This window comes from Entelurus aequoreus, linkage group LG04, assembly GCF_033978785.1.
Source record: "Entelurus aequoreus isolate RoL-2023_Sb linkage group LG04, RoL_Eaeq_v1.1, whole genome shotgun sequence".
In the NCBI taxonomy this organism is placed as follows: Eukaryota; Metazoa; Chordata; class Actinopteri; order Syngnathiformes; family Syngnathidae; genus Entelurus; species Entelurus aequoreus.
Window position 1 is genome coordinate 31055153 of NC_084734.1, and position 26534 is coordinate 31081686.

At 39.2% G+C, this 26534-nt stretch overlaps 1 protein-coding gene across 5 annotated transcripts in view; it reads left to right on the plus strand.

The window, feature by feature from the left end:
- The window catches only part of utrn (utrophin), a 393845-nt gene that overhangs the window by 257617 nt on the left and 109694 nt on the right, over positions 1-26534 (plus strand). For all 5 annotated transcript variants that reach the window (XM_062044584.1, XM_062044587.1, XM_062044585.1 and 2 more), the window contains one exon: positions 2692-2848. In XM_062044584.1, the coding sequence (XP_061900568.1) occupies positions 2692-2848 (157 nt within the window). The remainder of the gene's footprint in view (positions 1-2691; positions 2849-26534) is intronic.

Here is a 26534-nt window from a genome sequence, read left to right on the forward strand (position 1 = left end):
AAGTGAAATGTCACCAGGCCAAAAACATTGGCTGTGGCTGGAGGCAACCTCCTGATATATTTTTCTATTATGCTGCATTTGAAGTATCATTAGTCGTCGGCAGCTCTGCACGCACACTAACATGTCGGTCGCGCCACTCAGTTGTGGTGTGAATCTTATGCATGTAGCTCAATAATTATGTAAGCTGTCCCTTCAACTCCTATTTTAATCAACCAGTGAAGTGCTGGAGCTCCATCTTTCCCATGTAAAAGTCATTGAGTTAGTCCTAGTCAAAGGCCTCCCTGCTTCATTATCTCACCACTTTGCATGTTATTCATAATATATGAGCCTTAAGCGATTGCACCATTCACTGTGCTCACTCCATAATAGCCGACATAGATATCCATTTTTTCCTTTATAGAGTATGAGTCGCATGTTTGTGGAATATTTACGGGCTATTAGATAATTCACCCTGTATGTTTCAACATGTTCGCTGTGGCGGTTAATGGATGAAGTATATATACAGTCGTGGTCAAAAGTTTACATACACTTATTAAGAACACAATGTCATGGCTATCTCGAGTTTCCAATGATTTCTACAACTGTTATTTTTTTGTGATAGAGGGATTGGAGCACATACTTGTTTGTCACAAAAAACATTCATGAAGTTTGGTTCTTTTGTGAATGTATTATGGGTCTACTGAAAATGTGACCAAATCTGCTGGTTCAAAAGTATACATACAGCAATGTTAATATTTGGTTACATGTCCCTTGGCAAGTTTTACTGCAATAAGGCACTTTTGGTAGCCATCCACAAGCTTCTGGCAAGCTCCTGGTTGAATTTTTGACAGAATTGGTGCAGTTGAACTCAATTTGTTGGTTTTCTGACATAGACTTGTTTCTTCTGCATTGTCCACATGTTCTCAATGGGGTTTAAGTCAGGACTTTGAGAAGGCCATTCTGAAACCTTAATTGTAGCCTGATTTAGCCCTTCCTTTACCACTTTTGATGTGTGTTTGGGGGTCATTGTCCCGTTGGAACACCCAACTGCGCCCAAGACCCAAGCTCCGGGCTGATAATTTTAGGTTGTCCTGAAGAATTTGGAGGTAATCCTCCTTTTTCATCGTCCCATTTACTCTCTGTAAAGCACCAGTTCCATTGGCAGCAAAACAGGCCCAGAGCATAATACTACCACCACCATGTTTGACGATAGGTCTGGTGTTCCTGGTATGAAAGGCCTCACCTTTTCTCTTCCAGACATATTGCTGGGTATTGTGGCCAAACAGCTAATTTTTTGTTTCATCTGACCACAGAACTTTCCTCCAGAAGGTGTCATCTATTGAAAATGTGACCAAATCTTCGGGGGTCAAAAGTATGCTTACAGCAATATACATGATACATTTTGGTAATGTAGAAAAGTTACAATCAAATCAAATTAGCTTCATGGCATGGCCTCTTAACTTCATGTGAGTGATTATGATTGACGACACCTGTTGACTTCTTTGAGCCCATTTAAATAGGGCTCATGTGATGCAGTCATTAGACTCGGTTACAAACACGACAATGGGAAAGTCAAAGGAACTCAGCACAGATCTGAAAAAACGAATCATTGACTTGAAAAAGTCAGGAAAATCACTTGGAGCCATTTCAAAGCAGCTTAAGCTCCTAAGAGCAACTGTGCAGACAATTGTTCGTAATTATAAAGTGCATGGCACAGTTTTGTTACTGCCGTGATTAGGAAGAAAACGCAAGCTGTCACCTGCTGCTGAGAGAAAATTGGTCAGGATGATCAAGAGTCAACCGAGAACCACCAAAAAGCAGGTCTGCAATGAATTGGAAGCTGCTGGAACACAGGTGTCAGTGTCCACAGTCAAGCGTGTTTTGCATCGCTACCATGCAAGAAGGAAGCCCTTGCTCCAGAATGACAACTACCTTACAGCCCCCTTGACACTTGTCCAGGCATGTGTGTCTTTCCAAGCCTGCGGGTCGGCCTCTATTGCGGGGAAGGCACCCCTGAGACGGCCCGGCCAACCGATCGGAAGTAAGACAAAGACAACCCGTCTGCGCTGGTTGTCCTGCATGGGCGCCCCGTCGGTTCAGTGTTTAGGTGCCCTCTAAATGCGAAAAAAGTTTTTCTATCATGCTGATGTGAAAAACTTCAATATTGAAACGTAGCGCAAAAAGGTTTTTGCGATATTTCAGAGGTTTTTCAAAATATGGGTGTTTCCATTATAATTTTTTTATTGCGATATTTAGGTTTTGCACATTTCTAAGGGGAATGGAAACACAACTACTGTCAGCATCCCACTTTTGATATCACAGTACTTAGATTTTTTTTGGTCATGGGAACCCACCGTTTAAGCATCCTACTTCTGACACCATTTGTTAGATGACTTTAAGGAGGAGTACTTTTTAATATGGCTCTACTGGTTTGAAAAAAACGACCGCAGCGCCATACGGATGAAGGGTGCTATGAACTTCTGACACCATTTGTCAGCATCCGTTTGATGGAGGACTTTGAGGTGGCGTACCCTTAACTTGGCCCTATTGGTTTAACCTAGTAATGTAAAGTACTATCAACTCCTGACACCATTTGCCAGCATCCCACTTCTGACACCATTTGTCACCAAAGCTCACTATGCCAATGCTTTGTTTAACGGGTGGTTGCAAACTTGATCCTAATGGTCCGAAACGGATGCTACACATTGACAGAGCCCACCTAGAAGCGAGTGCCGAGCGCTGGTCTCGTCTGCTGGGCCTCTTGGAGGAGCTTTGGAGGTGGATCTGCATGAAGGACGAGGAGCTGACCAAGCAGATGCCCATTGGTGGAGACGTGCCCACCCTCTTGCAGCAGCAGAATCACTGCACGGTACGTCGCAATGAACAACGTGCAATTATTTCCTCGATTCCTCTGTAAAGTCTTTTATCATGTTTATTACCTCAGCCAAGGTCGTTACGCTTTTATTACCAGCTGTTTGTTGTCTTGCCAACGAAACGACACAGCGCTCTGTTGGTTTATTTATTTCGTATGCGCACAAATCAGCTCAAAAACACTTTCATGGCGATTTACTTGTCAAAATATCACGGTAGGTGTCGAAAACCGGCATGCAAATGTAAATGTTCTTGACTTTTTATTTAAGTGGCCATATTGGGTCGGTGACCAAAAAAATAGGTAAACAATTCAGCGCACAATTGTGGGTTAGACCAAAGCAAAAGTTTTATTGTGTGCCTGCCTTTATTTTGACTGTAGGTTTTATTATATGTTAGATTTTGTCTGTGGCCCTATTTTGGTCTTTTAATATTACTTGTGTATAGGGCTTGGCGATATGGCAAAACAATGATCACGATTAATTTTTTCATATCATCCGATCTCAATATCACTAAAAAAATTGTTTTAAAAATGTTTTTTTAATTGAAGCGGATTGTCCCGTGAAGGATAATACAGAGTACCGCATCCCTACTGTTTCCTACTGCAGTGTCTTGTAACAAACATTTTCGCCATGTTTGATGGAGGTAATATAGTAACAGCTGACAACTGTCATTTTGTTCATATATATAAGTGTTTACTGGAGGTGCAAGGGTACAGGTACCTGGTTTTAGGGCCACAGTTTTGCTTCTTTTATGGTACGTTTTGTGGGGGTATAGAGAACAACTTTTTTCTTCTTCAAGTTATTTTGTTTTTTTTGCTTGTCACCACAAACATTCTTCAGTAAACAAAGTATAATTGGTGTAGTGAATACTGTTAAAAAAAAAATTAAGTTTCTAAACAACACTTTCAAATGGTAAATTATTATATGTATTATTTAATTACTTGTATACATCAGTGCTTCTCACCAGGGTTTTGGCAAACGGCAAGCGGTGACCCACATTGTGGAGTTTTTAAAGCTCAAGTTTTGTATCTAATATTGAATGAAAATACATTAAAGTGCAGTTTGAGGTACTGTAAAATAATTTCTACCAACACAAAAAAAAAGTTTAGTAATTACACTACCGTTCAAAAGTTTGGGGTCACATTGAAATGTCCTTATTTTTGAAGGAAAAGCACTGTACTTTTAAATGAAGATAACTTTAAACTAGTCTTAACTTTAAAGAAATACACTCTATACATTGCTAATGTGGTAAATGACTATTTTAGCTGCAAATGTCTGGTTTTTGGTGCAATATCTACATAGGTGTATATAGGCCCATTTCCAGCAACTATCACTCCAGTGTTCTAATGGTACAATGTGTTTGCTCATTGGCTCAGAAGGCTAATTGATGATTAGAAAACCCTTGTGCAATCATGTTCACACATCTGAAAACAGTTTAGCTCGTTACAGAAGCTACAAAACTGACCTTCCTTTGAGCAGATTGAGTTTCTGGAGCATCACATTTGTGGGGTCAATTATACGCTCAAAATGGCCAGAAAAAGAGAACTTTCATCTGAAACTCGACAGTCTATTCTTGTTCTTAGAAATTAAGGCTATTCCACAAAATTGTTTGGGTCACCCCAAACTTTTGAACGGTAGTGTATGTCAAGAACAATTTTTTTTACACACAAAGAAAACAAAAAGAACACAAAATTTCTGTCTACAGACTTTTTTTTTATACCGACATACCGGCACTATTGTGCTTGTTACTCCAACAGCAAGGACAAGATGTTTTTGATTAAATTAGTTGTTGTGTTTATTCTCCCAGTTGGGACCCATACAGTCACATAGACGTTCTCTGAGTGCCTGCAAGTCCGCATTTGGGGCAGGATTAATAGTGCGCTGCAGCAGAAAGTGAAACTAAAGTCACTTTTAAATGTTGCGTTTCAACTTCTATGGTAGTGTTAGTCGTGTTTCTCGTTTTTGTTCTTCTGGCCTGCACATCTAGCTGTGTTAGGGGACGAGGCACGACATGATTGAATGTAAGAAGACTGATTTTAGCGACGGTGAAAAGGGATGATTGTGCACACGGACACACTTTCACACAAACACACGCAAACGTGCACAAACACACACACACAATCACAGACACACACAGGATGACGGTCAATAAAGGTGGATTGTTCCGTTCAGGATTATACCAAGCATCGTTGCTTCCCTACTGTTTACTATCGTGGTAACTTTTAACAGACATTTCCGCCATGTTTGATCGACGTAATATGCTAACAGCTGATCACCGTGATTAAACTCAAATTATTCGCGATCAACGATCACGATCATATAATCGCCCAGCCCTACTTGTGTACACACGCTAGAGGTTCTAGAGCTGACCGAGTCTAGTGAGCATTGTAATACGCGCTTCGAAATTTGCGGCTTGTAATGGTGAATCTGTATAGCTCTTAATGTTCAAAAATGTTTTTTATAATGTAGCAAACTGTTTTTTTATGCGCTACCTATAAAACTATTTTATTTAAAATAATTTTTGCTTTGCAGAAATTCATCTGTATACCTCTTAATGTTAAAAAATGTTTTTTTATAGCGTAGCAAACAGGTTTTTCATGCGCTAGCTATAAAAGTATTTTATTTCAAATAATTCTTACTTTGCAGAAGTTCATCTACTGTACCACGACCAGGCCCGGACTCAAATAAACAGCAATTAATGAGGATTTTGTTTTTTACTCTTTGTAATCACAAATGGATTTGGTTATAGAAGCCTGAGTGCGTGCATCAGAAACATCCATCCATCCATCCATCTTCTTCCGCTTATCCGAGGTTGGGTCGCGGGGGCAGCAGCCTAAGCAGGGAAGCCCAGACTTCCCTCTCCCTAGCCACTTCATCCAGCTCTTCCCGGGGGATCCCGAGGCATTCCCAGGCCAGCTGGGAGACATAGGAAAAGGGTGGAGTGCCATCTCCGTGTTGTGGAGGAGACCCTGCCCCAAGTGGAGGAGTTCAAGTACCTCGGAGTCTTGTTCACGAGTGAGGGAAGAGTGGATCGTAAGATCGACTGGCGGATCGGTGCAGCGTTTTCAGTAATGCGGACGCTGTATCGATCCGTTGTGGTGAAGAAGGAGCTGAGCCGGAAGGCAAAGCTCTCAATTTACCGGTCGATCTACGTTCCCATCCTCACCTATGGTCATGAGCTTTGGGTTATGACCGAAAGGACAAGATCACGGGTACAAGCGGCCGAAATGAGTTTCCTCCGCCGGGTGGTGGGGCTCTCCCTTAGAGATAGGGTGAGAAGCTCTGCCATCCGGGGGGAGCTCAAAGTAAAGCTGCTGCTCCTCCACATCGAGAGGAGCCAGATGAGGTGGTTCGGGCATCTGGTCAGGATGCTACCCGAACGCCTCCCTAGGGAGGTGTTTAGGGTACGTCCGACCGGTAGGAGGCCACGGGGAAGTGCATTAGAAACACAACCAACAGAAATTTAGTTCAAATATGTTTATAATTAGATGTTAACCCTGTAAGACCCAAATATAGAAAAAAAAACCCTATCGCCTATCTCAGCTTTATTCGGGCGGTAGGCGGGGTACACCCTGGACAAGTCGCCACCTCATCGCAGGGCCAACACAGATAGACAGACAACATTCACACTCACATTCACACACTAGGGCCAATTTAGTGTTGCCAATTAACCTATCCCCAGGTGCATGTCTTTGGATTATTATTATTATTATTATACATTATGCCAGGGGATACATTGTAGTGGCCTATGCTTCTATGTGAAGAAGGACTTGGGAATGCAAACAAAGTCAAGCAGTCCTTGGACAGACTGTGGTCCAGTACATCTCCACCTGCATTTAGTCATTTCCATAAAAAACAGGCAGCAGACTGGTGTTGGACTGCTGAAACCGCAAATACATCAGGCGACTGTAAATCACTTGGTCGTAATCACCGCTGTTATTATTCATCATCAGTGCAGTCAGCAACACATCCCAGGAAGATGCATTGCAGTTTTTAGCTGTGCACCCCAACTCCTCCAAAAAAAAATGTTTTGTGTGTCCTTGATTATTAATCGGCACTTTTATGGCCGACAATCAGCAACGGGCTGGCATAAAACTTGTTTAATGCATGTTAAATAATAAACTGGGATACGTTAAACAATCAGTAGCGCTGCACTAATTTATTCCGAGTATCATTGTTCCGTTCGCCCCCATCCAACGCAGTATCATTTATTCTGTCTCAGTAATCAATACTGACCCGTTCACAACTTTGTCTTCATTGGTATTTGTCAGCCGTTGCGATTATTTATGACTACCGCTGGATATTGTTGACGTGTAATTGTGCTCAGATGGATGACTCAGCCTGTGGAGAGTGTTTACTTGCTCTGCGTTGGCCAATACTCCGACGCTGAGCTTTACGCTTGACATTGTTATTAGATCCCCAATGTAAACACTTGTGTGGACCAATGTGGTATCAGAAACATAAACACAAACCCCCCCCACACACACACACACATTTGAAATGTGCTAAAGGTTTGTTGCATTTATGTCAAGGTGTGATGCCTTAAAGAGGGCCTATTATGCAAAACCCACTTTTCTTACTAATTAGTACCTGTTTTTTTATACAAAACCCAAAACCAGTGAAGTCGGCACGTTGTGTAAATCGTAAATAAAAACAGAATACAATAATTTGCAAATCCTTTTCAACTTATATTCAATTTAATAGACTGCAAAGACAATATATTTAATGTTCGAACTGAGAAACGTAAATTTTTTTGTCAAATAATCATTAACTTAGAATTCAATGTTACGTGCAGTGATTTCTCCAGATTCTCTGAACGTTTTGATGATATTACGGACCACAGATGGTGAAATCCCTAAATTCCTTGCAATAGCTCATTGAGAAATGTTGTTCTTAAACTGGTGGACAATTTGCTCACGCATTTGTTGACAAAGTGGTGACCCTCGCCCCATCCTTGTTTGTGAATGACTGAGCATTTCATGGAAGCTGCTTTTATACCCAATCATGGCACCCACCTGTTCCCAATTATCCTGTTCACCTGTGGGATGTTCCAAATAAGTGTTTGATGAGCATTCCTCAACTTTCTCAGTCTTTTCTGCCACTTGTGCCAGCTTTTTTGAAACATGTTGCAGGCTTCAAATATAATGAGCTAATAGTTGCAAAAAATAACAAAGTTTTGCAGTTCAAACATTAAGTATCTTGTCTTTGCAGTCTATTCAATTGAATATAGGTTGAAAAGGATTTGCAAATAATTGCATTCTGGTGCCAACTTCACCGGTTTTGAGGTTTGTATTTACAATCCACATAAGTCTCGAAAATTGGAAATCAAACCATGGCGTAGGTATTGATAAAAAACAAATATTGCCTTTTTTCATACTTCCTCCAAACGAGACATTTGAAATTTGAGTAGTTAATGACGGATTTGTTGCTAGTTACGTCAGCGGATTTCTCCATGTACGGTAAAGTTTTACCCGAAGAGCTTTGTGCGAGTCCGCTATTGTAGTTGGACGTCATAGTCAATGAGTTCCTTATTGTTCTCTATCGTCATGTTTTGGGGCAGACTGGCTCGTACATGCACATGAATCCTCCACTGTTGCCACTTCTAATACAAAGTAGCGCATAGTTCCAACTTATATCCGCCAGTAGACTCCATGTGGAAGCGCTAAAAACTACAACATGGCTGACGGGGTGGAGACACAGTATAATCGGAGGCATATAAGTAAGACCGCCCACAAATCGGTGAGAAAGCAGTTTGATAATGGTCTGTAGAACGTAATCCATAAAAAGATTTCACGTAAAAAACAAAATACCATTACATGTTATGTAGAACACAAGGAAGTGTTTAAAATGTGCAAAAAAAATCATACTATAACCCATTTAACTAGGGAAAAAAATCATATTTTTTGACCTAACTTTTTACTTACCGGTAATTCATTTTAATTGAATCAATACACATGTATAACTACTAATTTAAGATAAATAACAACGTCATAAAATGAACCATTAAATTAAGATAATAGTCGTTAATGCCTACCTTCTTCTTCTTATTATTATTATCATTATTATACTAATAATAATGATAATAATAATAATAATGATAATTAAGTTAAAGTTAAAGTACCAATGATTGTCACACACACACTAGGTGTGGTGAAATTTGTCCTCTGCATTTGACCTATCCCCTTGATCACCCCCTATTATACAAAAATACATTTGCACATTTGCAACAAGTTATAATGACACTTATTGTGATGGAAATGATGTCTCAATTGCCTTAATTTCAGGCTAAAATTAGACGTTTTAGACAAAAGATTTTAATTTGGGGGCGGTATGGCGTAGTGGGTAGAGCAACCGTGCCAGAAACCTGAGGGTTGCAGGTTCGCTCCCCGCCTCTTACCATCCAAAAATCGCTGCCGTTGTGTCCTTGGGCAGGACACTTCACCCTTGCCCCCGGTGCCGCTCACACCGGAGAATGAATGATGAATGAATGAGTTGTAAATATGAATGATGGGTTCTCACTTCTCTGTGAAGCGCTTTGAGTGTCTAGAAAAGCGCTATATAAATCTAATCCATTAATAAAAAATTATGTAAGACTAAACTAAACCCAAAGGTCTATTTAAAATGGTATGCTTGTGTACATGTACAACTCATTTTTTCCAATTAAAAATATAAAATATGTATTTAATATTTTTTTATTTATTAAAGAATTACATTATATTAAAATAGTTTACTGTATTTTGTAATTACAGCTCAAACACATTATAAAATCAACATTTTATGATTAGTTTGTGTATTTTGCCTAAACCGTAGTTTTCACAACAGCAATAATATTTGCACAGTGTAGAAAGGAACATATGCAATTCTGATCTTCAGTCTCCAATTACAGTGTGATATTGAATAATTAATACAAGGGAAAAAAGTAACCGTAAAGCTGAATAATGGATGTGATGTGGGCCTCCTTCCAGCAGCAGTAGAACAATAAATGTCTCTGCACTTGTAATTGCTTAACCTTGACATCATTAAAGAACTATCATGCACATACGAGCAGACTACAAAGAACAATAAGTGACCTAAAGTGAAGATTTATTAGAAATATGACCTAGCTTCACTGGCAAAATAATTTAACCGAATCCTCTAGGTCAGTGGTTCTTAACCTGCGTTCGATCGAACTCTAGGGGTTCGGTGAGTCGGGCTCAGGGGTTCGACGGAGGTCAAGACACACCCGACTCATCGTGTAAATAAAAACTTCTCCCTATCGGCGTATTACGGATACGGCAACAGCAGAAGTCAGACTGATTTGCAGGTGTGTAATTTGTTGTGAGTTTATGCACTGTGTTGGTTTTGTCCTTTGAACAAGTTGATGTTCATGCACGGTTAATTTTGTGCACCAGTAATAAAACATGGTAACACTTTATTATGGGGAACATATTCACCATTAATTAGTTGCTTATTAACATGCAAATTAGTAACATATTGGCTCTTAACTAGTCATTATTAAGTTCTTATTAATGCCTTATTCTGCATGGCCTTATTATAACCCTAACCCTGGCCCTAACCCTCTAACCCTAACCCTAACCAAATAACTCTAAATGAAGTCTTTATTACTTAGAATATGTTGCCCTAGTGTCCAAAACACTCTAAATTAAGTCTTTGTTACTTAGAATATGTTCCCCATACTAAAGTGTTACCAAAAACATATAACATTTTATTTTTCACTAAAGAAGGGTTCGGTGAATGTGCATAAGAAACTGGTGGGGTTCGGTACCTCCAACAAGGTTAAGAACCACTGCTCTAGGTGAACTATTTGGGGGGGCACCTCAGTCATCTACCCTTAATAAATCCAAAAATAATCCTGTTGTATTTACTACTTTGTTGGCAAGAAGATTCATTGTGTTAAATTGGAAGGCAACAGCACCTCCTTGCCACACCCGCTGGATTAAAGAAGTTCTTTAAAGAAGATTAAATGGTAGTTCTGCAAAGTTTCAAGAACTGTGGGGTGCTTTTCTGAGATATGTTGGAGAAACTGATCTCCAAATTATAACTGATTGAAACACAATTAGAATGTGGGTGGTTGATGAGCCTTTTGTGTGCTTGTTGGTTGCCACATCACCTCTAAAGCCATTCAAGAATGCAGCTGTCCCTGGTTTTATGGGAATATCTGTCTGTGGTTTCTTTTTACTTTATTTATTTAGTTATTATTATTAATAATTACGTATTTTTCGGACTATAAGGCGCACTTAAAATCCTTTCATTTTCTCAAAAATTGACAATGCGCCTTATAACCTGGTGCGCCTAATGTACGGAATAATTCTGGTTGTGCTTACCGACCTCGAAGCAATTTTATTTGGTACATGGTGTAATGATAAGTGAGACCAGTAGATGGTAGTCACACATAAGAGATAGGTGTAGACTGCAATGTGATGCCAGTAAACAACACCAAAACTTTAAATGTTCCATTGAAAAAAAGACCATTACACACCGCACTCAAAAATCTGTCAAAATGTTTTAGTATGACTTTGAAGCCGCACCGCTTATTGGATTGTCGGCACATTACGGCTACAGTAGTCAGAGATACAAGTATTACTATGGTGTGTGTATGAGGACCGAAAAATGGCACCCATTAGCAGACATATTATCCGGAGTTTTGTTTCACAATGTTATGCAAAACCAACTTTTCTTACCTTTTGGTACCTGCTGATGTGTGTTTGAGATCTGCATAAGTCCTGAAAATTTGCCGATGCTGTAGTCAATAAGCTTCTTCTTTTTGTCTATCTTCTTGTTATGGTACATTCACCCTATGCTGTTGCCATTTCTAATACAAAGTAGCTTAAAGTTCTAATTTAAATCTTGCTATGGAAGCGCTAAAAACTACCAGTGTAGTGGGTCTACATAATTCACCCACGGAACTTTAGTTATTAGAGGGTTCCAGTCGGACGTTTTTTTCACGGGACACATTTCCGGCGTTATTGTACTAGTGAGCCATGGATGAGGAGATGCTGCTCTGTTATTGATTGAAGTAAAGTCTGACTGTCATTAAAACAGTTAGCTCCATCTTTTGACACTTCTTCCACTCCCGTCCTTGCACGCTACACCGCTACAACAAAGAAGGTGAGCCACGTAAATAAGACCACATTCTGAAGCGACTGTCAGAAAGCGGCTTGAAGATGATCTGTAAAACATAATCTATGCAACATTTTGACCAAAGAACCACCATTACATGTTATAGAAATGTTAGGAAATGTTTTAAATATAGAAAAAATGCGTCTAATGCGCCTTTTGTATGAAAATAAACCTGACTAGACCCGCTCATCGGCAGTGCGCCTTATCATCCGGTGCGCCATACAGTCCAGAAAATACGGTATTTCATTTATTCATTTATTGTTTTTTTTACTTCACTTGTTGGGAGTAAAAAAACATTTGATGTATTTTTGACAACTCCTGTCAATTGTATGTGTCTGAAAACCAATAAGCAAAAGTTAAAAAAAGAAAAAAAAGAAAAAAAGAAATATGACTTGGCTGTGCCAACACTAGTGTAATGAATATTTGCCCAATAAGCAAGCTTTTACAGTGTTTTATTTACAATCTGATGACATCAAATACTAAGATATGTATTGTTCATACAAAGAGGCATTCTGAAAACTTTCAAGGGTTGAAATACATATATTTTCTTTTTCCAGAGAAAGCAACCATCCTGCTTTGTGACAGTGTTTTCTCGCTTTTAGCTTCTTTTCACACTTTTATTCTTAAAGGCCTACTGAAATGAATTTTTTTTATTCAAACGGGGATAGCAGATCTATTCTATGTGTCATACTTGATCATTTCGCGATATTGCCATATTTTTGCTGAAAGGATTTAGTATAGAACAACGACGATAAAGATTGCAACTTTTGGTATCTGATAAAAAAAAGGCTTGCCCCTACCGGAAGTAGCGTGACGTAGTCAGTTGAACATATACGCAAAGTTCCCTATTGTTTACAATGATGGCCGCATGAAGTGAGAGAGATTCGGACCGAGAAAGCGACAATTTCCCCATTAATTTGAGCGAGGATGAAAGATTTGTGGATGAGTAAAGTGCAAGTGAAGGACTAGTGGGGAGTTGAAGCTATTCAGATAGGGAAGATGCTGTGAGAGCCGGGGGTGACCTGATATTCAGCTGGGAATGACTACAACAGTAAATAAACACAAGACATATATATACTCTATTAGCCACAACACAACCAGGCTTATATTTAATATGCCACAAATTAATCCTGCATAAAAACACCTGCGTGTTTGTTATGCTAGCTCCTAGCTCCTCTGCTAGCTCCTAGCTCCATAGAACACGCCAATACAATTCAAACACCTGATCAACACACACCATCACTCAGCCCAAAAGACCGTTTACCTAACCCAAGGTTCATAAAGCTTATATATTTTTAAAAAGTTACGTACGTGACGCGCACATACGGTCAAGTTATCGAATGTTTAGCAGCCAAGGCTGCATACTCACGGTACCTGATATTCAGCTGGGAATGACTACAACAGTAAATAAACACAAGACATATATATACTCTATTAGCCACAACACAACCAGGCTTATATTTAATATGCCACAAATTAATCCTGCATAATAACACCTGCGTGTTTGTTATGCTAGCTCCTAGCTCCTCTGCTAGCTCCTAGCTCCATAGAACACGCCAATACAATTCAAACACCTGATCAACACACACAATCACTCAGCCCAAAAGACCGTTCACCTAACCCAAGGTTCATAAAGCTTATATATTTTTAAAAAGTTACGTACGTGACGCGCACGTAGGTACGGTATGTGTTATGCTAGCTCCTCTGCTAGCTCCTAGCTCCATAGAACACGCCAATACAATTCAAACACATGATCAACACACACAATCACTCAGCCCAAAAGACCGTTCACCTAACCCAAGGTTCATAAAGCTTATATATTTTAAAAAAGTTACGTACATACGCAAAAAAAAGCCAAAGCTGCATACTCACAGTAGCACGTCTGCGTCTTTGTCATCCAAATCAAAGTAATCCTGGTAAGAGTCTGTGTTGTCCCAGTTCTCTACAGGCGTCTGTGTATCCAAATCAAAAGTCCTCCTGGTTAGAGTCTCTGTTATCCGAGTTCTTCCATCTTGACTGCATCTTTCGGGAATGTAAACAAAGAAGCGCCGGCTGTGTACTGTTGTGGCTGACTACGTTCGAAAAATACGTCCATTTCGCACCGACAACTTTCTTCTTTGCTTGCTTGGCTTCCTTCTCCATAATGCAATGAACATGATTGAAACAGATTCACGAACACAGATGTCCAGAATACTGTGGAATTATGAAATGAAAACAGAGCTTTTTCGTATCGGCTTCAATGTGGAAGGCATACCCGTGTTCGCCGGGCTACGTCACGCGCATACGTCATCCGCAGAGGCGTTTCGAACCGGAAGTTTAGCGGCAAATTTAAAATGTCACTTTATAAGTTAACCCGGCCGTATTGGCATGTGTTATAATGTTAAGATTTCATCATTGATATATAAACTATCAGACTGCGTGGTCGGTAGTAGTGGCTTTCAGTAGGCCTTTAATAGAGTGAAGACACCGCTGACCTTTTCAGGCATGAGGGCTCCCTGCCTCTTATAGGTACTGCCATTACTTCTTTCAGCAACACACTCCCCCGTTAGTCACACACACAAGATAGATACACTGTCAGACTGAAGCAAAAGGAACTGTGCAGTGGCTAATGTGCTTATTAAAGGCCTACTGAAACCCACTACTACCGACCACGCAGTCTGATAGTTTATATATCAATGATGAAATCTTAACATTGCAACACATGCCAATACGGCCGGGTTAACTTATAAAGTGCAATTTTAAATTTCCTGGGAAACTTCCGGTTGAAAACGTGTAGGTATGATGACGTTTGCGCGGGACGTCAATGGTTGAACCGGAAGTATTGGGACACATTGTATCCCAATACAAACAGCTCTGTTTTCATCGCAAAATTCCACAGTATTCTGGACATCTGTGTTGGTGAATCTTTTGCAATTTGTTTAATGAACAATGGAGACTGCAAAGAAGAAAGTTGTAGGTGGGATCGGTGTATTAGCGGCCGGCTGCAGCAACACAACCAGGAGGACTTTGACTTGGATAGCAGACGCGCTATCCAACGCTAGCCGCCGACCGCATCGATGATCGGGTGAAGTCCTTCGTCGCGCCGTCGATCGCTGGAACGCAAGTGAGCACGGGTGTTGATGAGCAGATGAGGGCTGGCGTAGGTGGAGCGCTAATGTTTTTATCATAGCTCTGACGAGGTTCCGTAGCTAAGTTAGCTTCAATGGCGTCGTTAGCAATAGCATTGCTAGGCTTCGACAGGCAGCACAGCATTAACCGTGTGGTTACAGATCCAGTGTTTGGTTCGGTGTCTCCTGATAGTACTATTGTTGATCTTCTGTCTAACCTTCCAGTCAGGGGCATATTTCTTTTGTTTCTATCTGCATTCAAGCACGATGCTATCACATTAGCTCCGTAGCTAAAGTGATTCACGATGTATTATCGTGGAGATAAAAGTCACTGTGAATGTCCATTTCGCGTTCTCGACTCTCATTTTCAAGAGGATATAGTATCCGAGGTGGTTTAAAATACAAATCCGTGATCCACAATAGAAAAAGGAGAAAGTGTGGAATCCAATGAGCCTTTGTACCTAAGTTACGGTCAGAGCGAAAAAAGATACGTCCTGCACTGCACTCTAGTCCTTCACTCTCACGTTCCTCATCTACGAATCTTTCATCCTCGCTCAAATTAATGGGGTAATCGTCGCTTTCTCGGTCCGAATCGCTCTCGCTGCTGGTGTAAACAATGGGGAAATGTGAGGAGCCTTTCAACCTGCGACGTCACGCTACTTCCGGTACAGGCTTGGCTTTTTTTATCAGCGACCAAAAGTTGCGAACTTTATCGTCGATGTTCTCTACTAAATCCTTTCAGCAAAAATATGGCAATATCGCGAAATGATCAGGTATGACACATAGAATGGATATGCTATCCCCGTTTAAATAAAAAAAATTCATTTCAGTAGGCCTTTAAAGAAGCAGTAGAATCCGAATCAGCTTTATTGGCTGATTTCAACATTTTGGCTGTTTCTCATTGTGTTTCTTGCTGTTTTCCCAATTTTTAAGGCCAATGACAAACGAGTCTCAGACCACAGATGGCTCTTGTGCCGCACTTCGGGCACCTTTGCCGTATGACGCTAACTGTTTATGGCCACTATAGTCTTACCGTAGTATATTTGTTCATCCTATCATTACATGCCGCCTTGTTTTATCATATATCACTGCTTTTGCACAAGTCAGTGTTTAGTTTTGTATTCACAATAAATCAACACAAAATCCGTACTTTGGAGCAATGTTCACGGACCTTAGTATTTGGCTTCCGGCCGCAGGTGTGCGGTGATGGTTGTGGTTGAGGGAAGAGTTGTTTGATGTTGGATGCTAGAAAATGTTCGATGCGTTTCAACATATTCAACCGTGATGCATTGTTGTAGCTCGATGATTTTTGTGCACATCATGCCAAGCGCGTTTACGAGACGAGCGGGTGAAGTGTGCCACCGTGTTCGAGGGGTGGGCACGCGGTGTCGAGAGCCACAGGATGAGAGGCTAAAGAGAGAGGCGAGGCATGCGGGCGTGTTCAGGAGTTGAAATGCGTGCCTTTTGGCGGGTCTGTTGGTCACTCTCCGGGTGGGTTTGTTATTAATACATCATTTTTTTCTAATATTTTCACGATCGACTGGTAGGGTCCCAAAGAACGACTGGTAGATCGTGACCTACGAGTTGACGACCCTTGTGGTAGACTGTGCTCTCTTTGACAATCATTGGTACTTTAACTTTAACTTTAACTTTTTGAAAATATGAGTAAGATGTGGTCCATGAGTAGGAAGTGTTCGACAGGAGGTGGTAAATTACAAAGCAAAACTTACTGTGTGTAACATTTTTCCCGTTATTCCCTCGCAAATAAGCTATACCATAATTATTCATCACACTTTCAATTAGCCCCTAGTTAGCGTCGCTAACCGGCTAATTAGCTGGGTAAACTTGCTTATCAAATTAGCTCTGAGTGCCTGTGGCCATATTAAGGGCTCTTATCTTGCAGGAACAGTCAGCTTGCAGGTGGACACCGGTCATTTTGCAGCCTCTTGTCTGCTGTTTTTTACAACGAAACATCAAAAACAACTTGAAATTTAATTGGAAGTTGATAGTGGAGTTTGGTGACTAGCAACCAAGATCCTTCAGAAGCATCATGTCAGCCCTATTAATATTAATAGGTGTCATTTACATCCTTAAGACAAGCAAATGTAAACACATTTAGATTGTGCTAAGCATATTTGTTGATTTAAAAATGAAAATAAAATGTACAAATCAATCATTATCTATATTTTTGTTAGGATTTTTAAAAAAAAAGGTTTTATTACGAATATATTTTAGATGACACAACATCAACATATTCAATTTATAATAAAAAATGTCTACCTCACGGATATGTTTTTACCACTGTCAGCCCCGAAACCCACCAACAGTGATAAACAAGGGTTTACTGGAAGTGTTTACCCATATCTCCTAGCGCAGTGAAACCAATTCAAAGCTATTATGGAGCTTCGGCATTATTTGAAAAAGTAAACAAAGCACCATGTAAATGGTCAAAAAATATTTAAAGACAAAAAAGTACGGACATAAATCCGTGATGACGGCGTTGGAAGCCTTACTAAATGATCAATTATCGACATGGGCTTTTGAATAGACGCGGCTGCTATGCTGCTAACTCAAACTCAAATTATTATAAAGGAAATGTTGCACAGACAAAGGCTCCGTTTACACTGGACACCAAATATGTTGTGACAAGTCTAAACCACTCCAAAATGCTTCAAATCTGATATTTTCACATCAAATTTGTGTCACATTAGCAGGTAGAATTTGTTTGGAATCTGATCTTTTCCAAAGTGACTGCAGTCTAAACGGCAATGCAACCTGTTTGTGACTTTTATGTAATTTTTGGTCGAGCTTTGTCTTTCATATGCGCAGGAATGCAATTTGCATTTCTCTTCTTCCTCCTGCAGTTGTTTTCCATCATCTGCCTACTTCACAGCACAGTACAAACCCACTAACACGCTAATCTGTGCTGTTCATGTTTTCTCATGTAGTAGCGACTTCCTTTAAAGAATCCGGTCAACTTCCTTTGTTTTCACTATATCGGACTGCGCATGCAAGTACCTCCGAGGCTACATTGGGGCCTGTGTGCGTTGCTACTGGGGCGTGATACAGATCACATTTTACTTGTCAACCAAACAGTCAGCTTGAAAAAATCAGATTTGGTCCACTGTGGCCTGCAATCTAAACATAGTCAATTTAAATACAAATTCTTAATAAATGTCAATAACTCAAATCCGATTCAGGAAAATAAATGTAGCTTTTTTTCTTGTCTGTCCAGTTATTATAGACTTTGTCAAGGTTGATGACTTTGTCTGCTTTTTGCTTTGATTTTATGTGCATCAGCTGGTCCAAATGTGTCACTTTTAGATGGTTTGTGGATGTTGTTTTGATACAATTCCTTAAACTGAAGCCTCTTTCACAATCTGCACTTGATGCTTGAAATGTAGCACAAATATAGGATATGATAGACCGGTGGTCAGCAACCCACGGCTCTACAGCCACATGCGGCTCTTGAGCGGCGCCCTGGTGGCTCCATGGAGCTTTTTAAAAAATGTATGGAAATGGAAAAAAAATGGGGTAAAAAATATATTTTTTGTTGTAATATGGTTTCTGTAGGAGGACAAGCACGACACACAGCTTCCTAATTGTTAGAAAACCCACTGTTTAATAGGCTGGTGTTTATGCTTCACTGATGAGAGTATTTGGCAAGCTCCGTTTTGTCCTACTAATTTCAGCGGCCCTTGAACTCACCGTTGTGTGGACTGTGACTCAACAGTTTGTTTACATGTATAACTTTCTCCAATGCTGCCACAGAAAGACGTGTTTTATCCCACTCCTTTGTCTCATTTTGTCCACCAAACGTTTTATACTGTGTGTAAATGCACAAACATGAGCTTTGTTGATATTATTGACTTGTTATGGAGTGCTAATCAGGCATATTTGGTCACTGCATGACTGCAAGTTAACTAATGCTAACATGCTATTTAGGCTACCTGTATGTACATATTGCATCATTATGCCTCGTTTATAGGTATATTTGAGCTCATTTAATTTCCTTTACTTATGTTAATTTATATGTGCATGTCTCACGACACATTATCTGAATGTAATATTGGCTGCATTTCTGATAGTTGTTAGTGTGCCATGTTGTTCCAGACCACAGCAAACGTTAGCCAGCTTGCAAAGATTGTGATAAATCCATTAGAAGAAGACAGCCTGACGTTTCCTTTAACTTGGACACACACATCTATACCTTTGGCCATTGTAAGACAGTCATTTCCAGGAGTTATCTCACCTTTTACTAATGTTTTCCAATGTGGTAAAAATGTGTAGAATAAATAATACATTTCAACAATTCTGTCAATGAAGATTTGCGTCAGCCTGCGACACATAGTCATTTTGATAGTAGGCTAATATAGCTAATTAGCCACCTACATCATGTGTTGTCTTCATTAGAACGCTTATATAAATCTTTATATTTTTTGCGGCTCCAGACAGATTACTTTTTTGTATATTTGGTCCAATATGGCTCTTTCAACATTTTGGGTTGCTGACCCCTGGGATAGACTGTTATGTATCCCACAATGGTGAAATTACATTGTTGTAGCGCAGATTTTGAAATACAGTAAAAGAGGAAATGTAATATTCCTAATATCCACAAGTTGTGGTACCCCCCTTTAGCGCCTCACATCGGAGTGCTGCAACCACCATATCTGAAAAAGGTGCTAATTGATCCTTGTTTAAGCTTTTCTTTCATGATGTACTTGAATTCAACATATTCATTGTTAATGGCCTCTATATGTGGGTGGTGGAGAATGGCCTCGTACTTCTTTGCCCGTGTAGTAATGATATATGTCGATCCATACTCAGAATTGATGTCTGAGCTCAGTGCTTCAATGTCGATTGCAGACCACTCTTTCAATTCATCCTCCTGAAAACGAGCATCCAAGTCATCACAGAGGTTGCGATTATAAAAACCTAGAAAACAAGTCAACATGTGCAGCACGCGAAGCGCATTCGTACGTCGGTTAATCGATTGGCTACGTAAGTAAACACGTGTTGTAAACTGCATCTAATCACTGGCAGCGGCTCTGGTCAGCCTTGTTTCAGAATGCTGCAGCTGCTGCTTGTGCTCGTCATCCTTGTCCTGCCATCTTTTGTTACTGCTGGTTGTACGAAACTCATTAAATTACTTTGCAAAGTGCTACATAATTAATGTGTTACATTTTTTACAGTTTAAGTTGAATTTCATTTTATGTGCAGTTTAAGATTCACCAAGCGTGCCAGACGTGTAAGCAGTGCGCAATTGTGCACGTGCGCACCTGAGAGGGAACATTGATGACCAGTTCAAAATCTTAAAGAAAAATGTAATTAAAAATTAAAATTAAAACATTTGTACGCACGTACAACACTTAAAGGCCTACTGAAACCCACTACTACCGACCACGCAGTCTGATAGTTTATATATCAATGATGAAATCTTAACATTGCAACACATGCCAATACGGCCGGGTTAACTTATAAAGTGCAATTTTAAATTTCCCGCTAAACTTCCGGTTGAAAATGTCTATGTATATGACGTATGCGCGTGACGTCAATCGTTGAAACGGGAAGTATGCGGACACATTGAATCCTATACAAAAAACTCCGTTTTCATCTTAAAATTCCACAGTATTCTGGACATCTGTGTTGGTGAATCTTTTGCAATTTGTTTAATGAACAATGGAGACTGCAAAGAAGAAAGTTGTAGGTGGGATCGGTGTATTAGCGGCGGACTACAGCAACACAACCAGGAGGACTGAGAGGTGGATAGCAGACGCGCTAGCCGCCGAACTCACCTTAACTTCCTCCGTCTCCGGGCCGCCGACCGCACGGATGATCGGGTGAAGTCCTTTGTCGCACCGTCCATCGCTGGAACGCAGGTGAGCACGGGTGTTGATGAGCAGATGAGGGCTGGCTGGCGTAGGTGGATAGCTAATGTTTTTAGCATAGCTCTGTGAGGTCCGGTTGCTAAGTTAGCTTCAATGGCGTTGTTAGCAACAGCATTGTTAACCTTTGCCAGCCTGGAAAGCATTAACCGTGTATTTACAGGTCCATGGTTTAATAGTATTGTTGATTTTCTATCTATCCTTCCAGTCAGGGGTTTATTTCTTTTGTTTCTATATGCAGTTAAGCACGATGCTATCACGTTGGCTCAGTAGCTAAAGTGTTTCGCCGATGTATTGTCGTGGAGATAAAAGTCACTGTGAATGTCCATTTCGCGTTCTCGACTCTCATTTTCAAGAGGATATAGTATCCGAGGTGGTTTAAAATACAAATCCGTGATTCCCAATAGAAAAAGGAGAGAGTGTGGAATCCAATGAGCCAGCTTGTACCTAAGTTACGGTCAGAGCGAAAAAAGATATGTCTTGCACTGCATTCTAGTCCTCTAATGTTCCTCATCCACAAATCTTTCATCCTCGCTCAAATTAATGGGGTAATCGTCGCTTTCTCGGTCCGAATCGCTCTAGTTGCATTGAAAACAATAGGAAAATGTGAGGAGCCTTTCAACTGTTGACGTCACGCTACTTCCGGTACAGGCAAGGCTTTTTTTATCAGCAACTTTATCGTCGATGTTCTCTACTAAATCCTTTCAGCAAAAATATGGCAATATCACGAAATGATCAAGTATGACACATAGAATGGATCTGCTATCCCCGTTTAAATAAAAAAAATGTCATTTCAGTAGGCCTTTAAGACCTTCAGTATATCAGTATGTGGAATTAAATTATGGAATGGATTAAGGTAAGAAATCAAACAATGTACTAATATGATCCACTTCAAGAAACTCTTCAAACTTAAAGTGTTTACAAAGTACAAAGAAGAAGATAAACTTTCTGAATTTATTTCATCCATCCATTCATTTTCTAGATAATCTTACTCATCTCACCATATGAAATATAACTTACTTCAGTAATTATTATTTATTTATACAATCATTTTTATTGTTATTACTTATGGAGTATATTGTGAATAAATTGAGAACAGGCAGTGAACAAAAGTTTTAGCAACTGCTACGTAAAGGAACAGTGGTAGGATTAAATAAGCTCTGCTCCTTCCTACTCCTTTTCGAACATGTTGAATAGAGAAACTGGAAATTGTGATGTATCATGTTGTATGCATGCATGTTCCAAATAAACAAAAACTCAACTCAACTCAAATTAGTAAATGTCTCCTTTAAGAACATTGAACTTCAGAGATTCTAATCTTCAATCATTTCTTTTGACTGAAGGCGATCCTATTGGAGTCACTGATAAAACTCTTTAGAGCACACACAAACAAACACACACATCTCGAATAAGATCGCTCAGCCTCAATCATACAGAGGGCACAAGGCACAAAGTCAGCCAAGGTGGGCCATCACTAAAAGAGCGAGACAAAATTCCTTTTCTTTCTCTTTTAGCCATACAAGCTCAGTCCTTCTGTCATGTGCGATTTAAAAGGCGCTGGAGCTTTTATCTGAAACACAGCAGCCATGTCTTATCACTCACTGTCCAGATAGGATTTGTCAGAGGAATTGAAAGCCTTTTTAACTTAAAGCTTGTGCATATCTTCTATAAATGTACTGTATTTACCTTGTAGGGTAGTGGCTCATTCCTGTTCATGTGTGGTCATTTATTCATGTTAACAACAATTACATAACTTTTTGTTGCTGAAAAGTAAGTATTTATTTATAATGTTAATTGTGTTATGGTATGTACCTCCCAAGAACTAGCATCCTCTGCTGTGGATATTTGTATTTTGCATAACGGGACCATTTTTGTGACTGACAAAAGAAGACTAGAAATATATGTTCACTACAGAAGACGCTGGGCTTAGGAAGATATAATAATATGGTCATAGTTTGTTTGTTTAAGAACCATAGTAATATGTTTTTATTTGTTTCAGTCATTTTTTAACAAGTTGCACTGCGGAACATTACATGGTTACACTTAGACAATTCGACATGTTCGAAGAGGAGTCGGAAGAAGCAGAGCTTATACTAGTGTTGTCCTGATACCAATATTTTGGTAATGGTACCAAAATGTATTTCGATACTTTTCTGTACTTTTTGATACTTTTTTAAATAAAGGGACCCACAAAAAATTGCATTATAGGCTTTATTTTAACAAAAAATCTTAGAGTACATTAAACATATGTTTCTTATTGCAAGTTTGTCCTTAAATAAAATAGTGAACATACAAGACAACTTGTCTTTTAGTAGTAAGTAAGCAAACAAAGGCTCCTAATTTAGCTGCTGACATATGCAGTAACATATTGTGTCATTTTACGTTCTATTATTTTGTCAAAATTATTAAGGACAAGTGGTAGAAAATGAATCAATAATCTACTTGTTCATTTACTGTTAATATCTGCTTACTTTCTCTTTTAATGTGTCTATCTACACTTCTGTTAAAATGTAATAATCACCTATTCTTCTGTTGTTTGGATACTTTACATTAGTTAAAGTTAAAGTTAAAGTGCCAATGATTGTTTTTTTTTGGATGATACCACAACTTTGGGTATCAATCCGATACCAAGTCGTTACATGATCATACGTTGGTCATATTTAAAGTCCTCATGTGTCCAGGGACATATTTCCTGAGTTTATAAACATAATATACATTTTTTTTAAATGAAAAAAAGAGTTTGTGATGCTAAAAAATGTTGACGTAATCATAGTAGTATCGACTAGATACGCTACTGTACTAGGTATCATTACAGTGGATATTAGGTGTAGATCCACCAATGGCGTTTGTTTAGCTATTCCTCGTCCTGCAGGGATGATACTTGTAAGAAACTTACTTTATTTGTTGCCATGGAGACGAATAAAGGATTAGTGACTTAGAAGTAGCTAAAACACTGCAGACTGCGGCTGGACTTTAGCCGCTAGCTAGCTAGCCATGTCTTAAAGCACCTCTTCCTGAGGGCGTTTCAGTGTTAGGCGTCCATTCTCCCTTTTCTGTCTACACACTGTGTCTGCTTGTAAGTACTCCATGATTGTGCGCTGCCGAACATGCTCCTCTGCTTGTAAAAACAACAATGACACGACGTTTAGAGGCGGTATAGTACCGAATATGATTCATTAGCATCGCGGTACTATACTACTATACTATTAGCCATTATTCCTATCCCTTGGTCAAAGCCAATACATACAAATTAAATGTCTGTTTGTAAAACAATCATAATCATCATTCTTTGAATGTAATATCACAGGACGAAAGTGCTCCAGTACAATATGTTTCATAACTAAATGTTAAAAAATAAGAAGACTGCACTTATGTATTAAATTGTCCCTTAAAAAGAACAACTAAGGAGAGTGCAGGATCTTTGTCATTGCCATGGCAACAGTAAATTCACGTTAGACATTACTGTTCAGTGCTTATAGAACTTTTGTTGCGAGCTCCAATGACTAGACAGTGTTTATGTCAGCAACGTCATAATTTTTAAGGGGAGCCCTCCAGCAAACAAAACATTTCTTAACTTTACTATGAGTCTTTCATTGAAAAGTCCTAACACCTTATCGATCCTACATTCTATTTCCTACCGAGGCTCCTCACAAGTAACTTTTTGCCTTATGCAACCTCCTGACTAAGTTACTGTCTATTCTGCTTAAGGTCTACAGATTTTTGTGCAGACAGGAACACTATAGGCTTATGTCCAGGTTTTAAACTATTTTATTCCTGCCGTCTTTCCTTCTGATCCCATTTTAATAGACAGGCTTTTGTGTTGGTTACAAGAATAGTTGTACTTTTAAGACCCGTGGGGAACTGTGTGAAATGTTGCCTGATTCATCACAGGAAAAAATGTTAAAGGGCAAAAATGGAAGCAGAAGAAAAAACAGAAAATCACTTTGCTTTCAACTGTATTATGGAGATGTTGAAATCATACAGTAAAATTGATTCCAAAAAATTGAACATGCTAGTGAAAATGCAGCTGCATTTATATGCATATGTAAAGCAACATTTAAAGCAATCACACACCAGGCAAAAGAGTCCCCTGGGGTCACACAAATATTAAAACAAGAATAATTGCAATCACTTGGCAGGTAAAATAATCACATTTAAAAATGTTTTGGATAGAAAAAAAATGTAGTCATGCTTCCTTTTTTGTGTTGATTTATGTACTTGTAGTTATTAATATGAACGTTACAAATAAAAGAAATATAATTTTCAGGTTTTTAAAATATTTTTTGTATGGTGTGTGAGAGTGTTGCTATCATTTTCTTTTTTTTTAAAGTGTTTTATTGTCATATTTAAGAAATAATGCTATAATTGATAACGATCACATTTATTATTTTTTTTCAACATTTGGAAAAAGGAAAATCATATGTCTAGGGTTCTGTGTTTGTATTTATTTTGATGTGTGTGTTGAACATGACATTTTTTTTAATATTCTAGGTTTTCAACAGTGATGTGCGATACCACTGAATTTCATTCCGATCCGATACCAAGTAAAATTCATACCGATAACAATCTGACACCCATATTTTGTGTAAATATACCAAACATGTCTGTAAAAATGTAAAAAGTTGTGTATTTTCAAATCATACCATATCTTTCTTTAAAAAACAACAGTAAAGATGTAAGAAAAAAAGAGCAAAACATCGACATGAAATGACAAAAAGCTGAACATTTTAAACAAATAATGAATAATTATATACTTAGTCACCTACGACACAAAGTTTTGTTTGTAAATATATGTATGTTTTTAGCACCTTTTTTAAATATATTTTATTGGCTTTTCAGTATGCTGCCCTAGGTGGAAACATTTTAGACTACCCTAATCTAAAATACTAAAAGCTCTCAAAATAAAAATAAAATAACGTTTTACAAAAAATTGTTAATTAAAAAAATACTACTATTTTATGAATTAATTTGAAAAATATTAGCAGATCTCAAAAATGAAATATACTTAAAATATAAACAAAGTTGAGTTAATTGGTTGAAAAAAAGAATAAAACATTACTAATTTAAAGTTAAAGTCCTATTGATAGTCACACACACACTAGCTGTGGTGAAATTATCCTCTGCCTTTGACCCATCCCCTTGTTCACCCCCTGGGAGGTGAGGGGAGCAGTGAGCAGCAGCGGTGGCCGCGCTCGGGAATCATTTGATGATTTAAACCCCAATTCCAACCCTTGATGCTGAGTGCCAAGCAGGGAGGTAATGGCTCCCATTTTTATAGTCTTTGGTATGACTCGGCCGGGGTTTGAACTCACGACCTACCGATCTCAGGGCGGACACTCTAACCACAAGGCCACTGAGTAGGTTAATGTCTTTGATCACGGCCTCTTTTTGCCCCCCATGGCAAAAACTGAAGGGCAGACGTATTTATTCGCTGCCCTTAATGCGCCAACTGGACATCTGTCCCCATTCCATGGGATGTTTTGGCGAGGTGTCGGCGTAAGCGCGTCCTGGCGGCAGGTGGCTGCCTCTGGCATAAAAGTTTGTACTTTTTTTTCGCATTCTAACAAAAAAAT